This window comes from Echinops telfairi, unplaced genomic scaffold, assembly GCF_000313985.2.
Source record: "Echinops telfairi isolate 266 unplaced genomic scaffold, ASM31398v2 ScPeMD7_655;HRSCAF=1070, whole genome shotgun sequence".
NCBI classification, from domain to species: Eukaryota; Metazoa; Chordata; class Mammalia; order Afrosoricida; family Tenrecidae; genus Echinops; species Echinops telfairi.
In genome coordinates, this window is record NW_022104553.1 from 17,318,711 (window position 1) to 17,324,587 (window position 5,877).

Genomic DNA, 5,877 nt, shown 5'->3' on the forward strand with positions numbered 1-5,877 from the left:
CCCCCCCCAGCTGTACGCAGAGCTGCGAGTGGAGAACGAGCGGCTGCGGGAGGCGCTGACAGAGACCACGCTGCAGCTCTCGCAGCTCAAGGTGGAGCTGGAGAAAGCCACACAGGTGAAGGGTCTGTCGGTCCCCCTGGGGGCGTGGCCTAAGAGGGGTGGGACTTAAGAGCTGGGGCATTGGGTGTGATTGGAGGAACAGGTCCTGAGATAGGGGGCGGGGCCTATGGACAGGTGTGGCTATGGGGGTGGAGCCTGAAGGTAGGAGCCTGAGTGATTCTGAGCTGGGCTTTTGGGTGGGTGGGCCCTGTGGGCCAGTGAGGGGTGAGGCTTTGGAGTCTTGAGTGATGAGAGGGCGAAGCTTGGAGGTGATTGGGGCTTGTGCTGGGGGGATGACGGGGGCCCTCCGATTTTGAGCATTTCTGACACCCCACCTCCACCCCCACGGGGCCCAACAGAAGCACGAGCGCTTCGCTGAGAGGCCGGCCCTCCTGGAGCTGGAGAGATTCGTGAGTAGGGCCAGTGGGGGTATGGCAGGCATGTCCCCAGGCCCCCAACCCACCTGAGCCAGGCTCAAAGAAGTCCATGCCACCCGATCTCCCACCATGCCACACCCCGCCGCGCCCCTGACGGCCCCCTTCCCGGCCGGTTGCAGGAGCGCAGGGCCCTGGAGCGGAAGGCTGCGGAGCTGGAGGAGGAGCTGAAGGTGAGACTGATTGAGGGGATGGCGGGGGCTAGGCCGGTTGGGGGTCCTCTTGCTCCTGGGTGGCTGACGGCCCGCACACCCCTCAGGCCCTGTCGGACCTCCGAGCTGACAACCAGAGACTCAAGGATGAGAATGCAGCTCTGATCCGCGTCATCAGCAAGCTCTCCAAGTGACTCCGCAGGACCCCTCCCCCCGTATTTATGCAGCTGCTTCTGCCACACGCACCCCTTCCCCGTGTGACCACGAGTGACACGCTCCGGGGACGACTCTGAGAAGCCATAACTCCCCTGAGGGACCTCCCTCCAGAATGGGAGGGGAGAACCAGGGGGTGCCGCCCGAGACCAGATGGAGGGAGGGAGGCAGGTGGGAGGCTGAGCCAGGTAGGGGGACGTTGCGAGAAGGGACCGCGGCAGGAGGCAAGAGCCAGGAAGGCACTGAGGACCACAGAACGCAAGGACCAGAAGCCAGGGACCAGAGTAGCCGCCCCGGGGGTCCCCCACCTCACGTGTGACGCCCCCTCCGCCACCCCATCCCCTCCAAACAGAACAGGGATCCAAGAACGTGCCAAGAACCGTGCCCACCCGCCTCTAGCCAGAGGTGCTTGCCCACGAGGCCTGGGCCGGGCAGGGGCTTTCCCGGGGGCCACGCCCACGTGCAATAGGGAGGGACGTCTATTTTTGCTGCCCCCTTCCCGTCCACCATGCAGGTGGGCCTGGGGGAGAAGGTATTTTTGAGAGAAAGCGCAGGCATCACAAATAAAGATGCGGTGTTGCCACTGGGGGCGTGCACGCGGTTCCTGCCCTGGCCAGTGGGTGGCGGCCGTCTGGGCGAGGATGGGTGGGGAGCTGGAGCCAAGGCACGAGCCCTAGACCCCCTTGCTACCTGCCCCCTTGCCACCCATGGCAGGTCGGGGTGGGTGAGGAGCAGAGAAGGAAAGAAGACCGGAGTGGGCCTCTATAGTTAGGGCAGGCTTCGAGTGGAAGGTACTGAGTGCCATAGAGTGGATACCAATTGGGTGACCTGCAGGACAGGACAAGAGCTGCACCTGTAGGCGTCTGAAGCTGTCCATTTTTACAGGAATAGGAAGCCTTATCGGCACCGCAAACTGACCAGGCTCTTTTAAGCAGGGTGGCTTTTTTTGGGGGGGTGGGGGCTGACGGCAACGATGGAAACAGAACTCAAAGCCTCTGTCCCAGGCAGAGGCTGTGACCGGTAGGAGGCAACAGGTCGCTGGGCCCCAAGTAGTCGGGTAAAGGGGACAAAACGACAGGACCGCTATGAGTAGGCTGTTTATAGGCTGGGCAGTAGTGGTACATTACACCCCACTGGCACCCTCTAGTGGACAAGTGCGCCTCGCCCCCTATCGTGCCCGGCCAGTCCATGCATTGGTGGGGGACCCCAGTAAGGACCGGTCCACACATACCCCGGGTTTGAGGGGAGGTTCTGAAACTGCAGAGGGTCAGATGACCTCCACTTCCGTCACACCCTCCACCTTCTTCTTTTGCTTCTCCATCACTGCCTCCAACTCTGACATTTTCTGCGAGTCCTGGTGGAGGGCAGAGGTGGGCATCAGAACCCCTTCCCCCACCGCGCCCGGCCCTACAGCTCCCGCCCCAGCCTAGAGCAGCCCCGGGGAGGCAGGCCTGGCCGGGCTCACCTCCAGCAGCGCGCGCTGCACTGTGACCTGGCTGTACACGCGTGTCCCTTCCTTGGGGCTCACGGCCCGGAACTCCTCTTTCTGCAGCGAGAAGAGCTGCGCGCCTGTCAGCACGCCCAGTGCGCTCACCGTGCTAAGGAGGGGTGGGGGTGAGGGTCACAGAACTGCTAGCCAATTGCAGCTCCAACCTCGTCCGCTCCGCCAATCACGCCCACTTAGCCGTTAGTTCAATCAGCAGCACCCTAACCCACGGGCGAGGTGGTGAAGTAGGAGGTGACGGAAAGCCCGTTCTCCCACCCTCCAATCACAAAGGATCTTGCTTCCGGTTGGAGGAGGGACATTCCGGAGGTTCCAATGGAAACTTGAGAAAACGTGCCAATCACGGCCTGTTACAGCAGCGTCCTGCGCTCCGCCCGCTTTGGGGCCAATCAGAACGCTTGCCCTTCAGAGCCAATGGGCGGGGCGCTGGTGCTACTCACCCAGAATTAAAGCCTTTGGCCTGTAGCCAAGCGCGGACCTCCGAGGCGTCCGAGTGCGGGCTGAGCTGCAGCTCCTGGGCGCGGGGTCCCGCGGCGGGGCGGCTAGGGCCCGAGCGGCCCTGGGCCAGGCGCACCTGCAGCTCTTCATTGATACTGAGCATCTGGCAGAATTTCTCTGCAGGCAGAAAGCCAGGAGGGAGGGAGCTCAGGACCGAGGCTAGGGGCCTCCATTGCCCCAGCTGTGATCCCGGGAACCCACTCGTTCTTTCTGAGCCTCGGTTTCCCTGGGCTGCCCCCACCACTCACCCTTTTCACAGGGGTCCAGGTTGTTGAGACTATCGCAGCTGTCCCAGTGGGACCGAGCCGGAGCCAGAGGCTCGGGTGGCGTGCTGTTCTAGAGAGGGGAGCGGGGTAAGAATGAGACCCGGCTGCCCAGGCACGCCTTGCCAGGACCCTTGAGACCGGATTTCTGGCCCCCAACCGCCTCTCCCCCAAAACCTTGCAGTCTCGTCTCACCAGGCTGCAGGCAGGGCTTCGGCCCGCTGGGGGTCCCGAATGGGGGCTCAGGATATTAAAAGGCACGTATCCTTCCTGCCCCTGCGGGTCCCGGACCTTCCACCACTTGCGTTTGTTATCCAGCACCTGGGACAGGGGTGTGGTGTGGGGGGCTAAGGCTCAGCACCTGACGCTGGGTCCACCCCTATCTACCCTGTCCCTCGGCTCGCCACGGCCCTGACCTCCAGCACATCCAGATGGTTGACGGACAGCTCGCTGCTGTTTCGGGCCTGGAAGTCGTAATTACACAGGACCCATTTCCCCGCCGCCAGGGCCAGCTCCTGCTCGGGCTGGGCCTCCAACGCAGAGTCCTGGTGACTAAGGAGGGGAGCGGGGATCAGGAGGCAGCCGGCTCAGGAGCGGCTGGGGTTGGAGCCAATACTTAATACCAGGTGACCCTGACTTTCATCACCCTTTAGGCCTACAGCTGAGCCCCGTGGCTCGCCTCTCAGCCACACCATAAAACTAAAAGCTTCCTGCTGTGGGGTCAGTGCCCATTCATTGCAACCCTAGAGGGCAGGGTAGAACTCTCCCTGTGGGTTTCTGAGACTGTAACGCTATGGAAGCAGGAAGCCTCATCTTACTCCGGAGGAGCAGCTGGCGGATTTGAACTACCGGCCTTGTGTCCAACCGTACTTAGCTCACTATGCCACTCAGGCCTGTAAGCAAACAATACCCGCTCCAGCGAGGGGTGCAGTCTTAGACCCATCGACCAGCCACGCTCAGAAAGATAGCTTTGCCACTGGCCCAGAGAGAAGGCCACGCAGGCAGGCTGGGATAGAAAGGTGGAGGAAAGAAGACTGGGGGAAAATGGGTAAATTTTTGTGCCATCGTGGGAACAAATGTCACAAAGCAGCGTGTGCTCAAATTGCTTGGCCAACTTCCACTCAAATCACAAGCAAACGTTTTAAGGTTTTTCCCCCCAAGCAACCAGTTCTCATGAAGCCAGTTCCACCCTTGGCGACCCCACGTGTCTTTGGGTAGAACTGTGCCCACTGCTTGTAAATAGGTCTCTGAGGGCTTTCTTTCAAGGGACCTCTGGGTGGATTAGAACTTCTGACCTTCCCCCTAAGCAGCTGAGTGCACTAACCATTTACAGATGGCTCCCTGCACGAATGCTTCTTCCTAGCCTCCTAAACGATGAGGATACATTTCTGTTTGTGAAAGTCACCCCCTTGTGGTAATTCCGTGAAAGTGGCACAAGGTAACGAAGCCCTCTGGCAATGTTGGGAATCTGCCGCACAGACGGGCAGTGGGTGTGGATGGGGTGGGGAGTGAGAGGACCAAACGAATGGGTCCAGGTCATGAAGCAGGGGTGGGCCATGGCTGGCCCCAGAGTCCCTGCCTAAATGGTTCAGCTGACTGGCCCAGGAGGCTGACAACCCAGGAAGGACTGTTATTCCCACTTTCCCTGCAAAGACCCTGAGCTCGGAGCAGGAGTGATGAGTGACAGGTGTCTGGCAGACACAGATGGGCATAGGGGCATATGGGGGCCAGTTTTTTGGACATGCTTTCTCCCCCCCCCCCCCCCACCTGCCCAAAGAAAGAACTACTCAACTCGGATCAGGCTTACCTGTGTAGGGGAGAGGGGGGGTCTTCAGGGCCACGGCGCCCCCTGTGTGAGGCCAGTAGCTGTCGTTCTGTTGGGCCCCCATCCAGACCCCCCTTCTTTTCCTCCATTGTGGACATTCTGGGGTCTTCTCCGCTCACCAGGCATCTCTCCAGTATGTCCTCTACCTGTCCACAGGCCTGCCCTCCTGGCCTCTCACTTGCTTCTTCCCCGAAGATCCCAAAAGTCCAGGTCTCAAGCTTTCCCTGCCTCCAGCTTCCTCCCACCCTCACCTCTCTGGGGGGAACCCACAGCCGCCCCTTCAGCCTAGCACCAGAAACATCCAAACATCCTCTCAGCCCCTCAAGTCCCAAGCCTGCTTCCTCTTAGTCCCCAGCCTCAAACACCAAATCTTCAACCGGGAGACTTTGGAGGACCTGGGGACACCACCTCAGATGTCACCCACTCCGGGGCCCCTCCCAGTCTCTGCCTCGGTCAACCCTTGACACGTGGACCTGCAACGCCCTCCCTCCTCCCTCGAATCAAGGGGCCCTCCCCCTCCCCTCCCCCCTGCTTCTCTCCCTTTCCCTACCCCCCCAGCCCCAGCCTGTTCACCACCTCACCCACCTGGGAAGAAGAAAGAATGGATGAGATTTGCGCGGGAGTGGGGCAGGAAGAAACCAAAACACAAAGGGGGCGGGGTCAGGACCGAGAGCCCCGCCTCCCACGGGTCACCAAAACAAAGGGGGCGGGGTCAGGACTAAGAACCCCGCCTCCCATAGGCCACCCGCCATCCCACCCCCACACCCCACTGGACACTCACCCATTGACAGCGACCTGGGGCGCGCTTTGCTGAAGGAGGGACGGGAGCAGTAGGTCAGGGATGGCCCGTGGTTGCCCTGTAGACACGTCCTCCCCGCCACTTCCCCCC

General features: G+C 61.2%; 2 protein-coding genes across 3 annotated transcripts in view; one reads left to right on the forward strand and one right to left on the reverse strand.

Annotated features, from left to right (window-relative positions):
- The window catches only part of PPP1R12C (protein phosphatase 1 regulatory subunit 12C), a 13,252-nt gene extending 11,768 nt beyond the window's left edge, over nucleotides 1–1,484 (forward strand). Inside the window, exons 14-17 of the mRNA XM_045292386.1 lie at nucleotides 11–115; nucleotides 459–509; nucleotides 656–706; nucleotides 793–1,484. Of these exons, the coding sequence (XP_045148321.1) occupies nucleotides 11–115; nucleotides 459–509; nucleotides 656–706; nucleotides 793–879 (294 nt within the window). The 3' untranslated portion in view covers nucleotides 880–1,484. The remainder of the gene's footprint in view (nucleotides 1–10; nucleotides 116–458; nucleotides 510–655; nucleotides 707–792) is intronic.
- Nucleotides 1,485–1,982: 498 nt separating this feature from the next.
- Nucleotides 1,983–5,877, reverse strand: part of EPS8L1 (EPS8 like 1) — a 12,816-nt gene continuing 8,921 nt past the window's right edge. The window contains exons 13-19 of one of the 2 annotated variants that reach the window (XM_004715642.2): nucleotides 5,770–5,798; nucleotides 3,580–3,715; nucleotides 3,359–3,484; nucleotides 3,149–3,236; nucleotides 2,843–3,017; nucleotides 2,364–2,496; nucleotides 1,983–2,252 (exon numbers count right to left, since the gene is read on the reverse strand). In XM_004715642.2, the coding sequence (XP_004715699.1) occupies nucleotides 2,166–2,252; nucleotides 2,364–2,496; nucleotides 2,843–3,017; nucleotides 3,149–3,236; nucleotides 3,359–3,484; nucleotides 3,580–3,715; nucleotides 5,770–5,798 (774 nt within the window). In that variant the 3' untranslated portion in view covers nucleotides 1,983–2,165. Of the gene's footprint in view, nucleotides 2,253–2,363; nucleotides 2,497–2,842; nucleotides 3,018–3,148; nucleotides 3,237–3,340; nucleotides 3,485–3,579; nucleotides 3,716–5,769; nucleotides 5,799–5,877 lie in introns of both variants that reach the window. The other variant, XM_045292910.1, reaches the window with a different exon arrangement.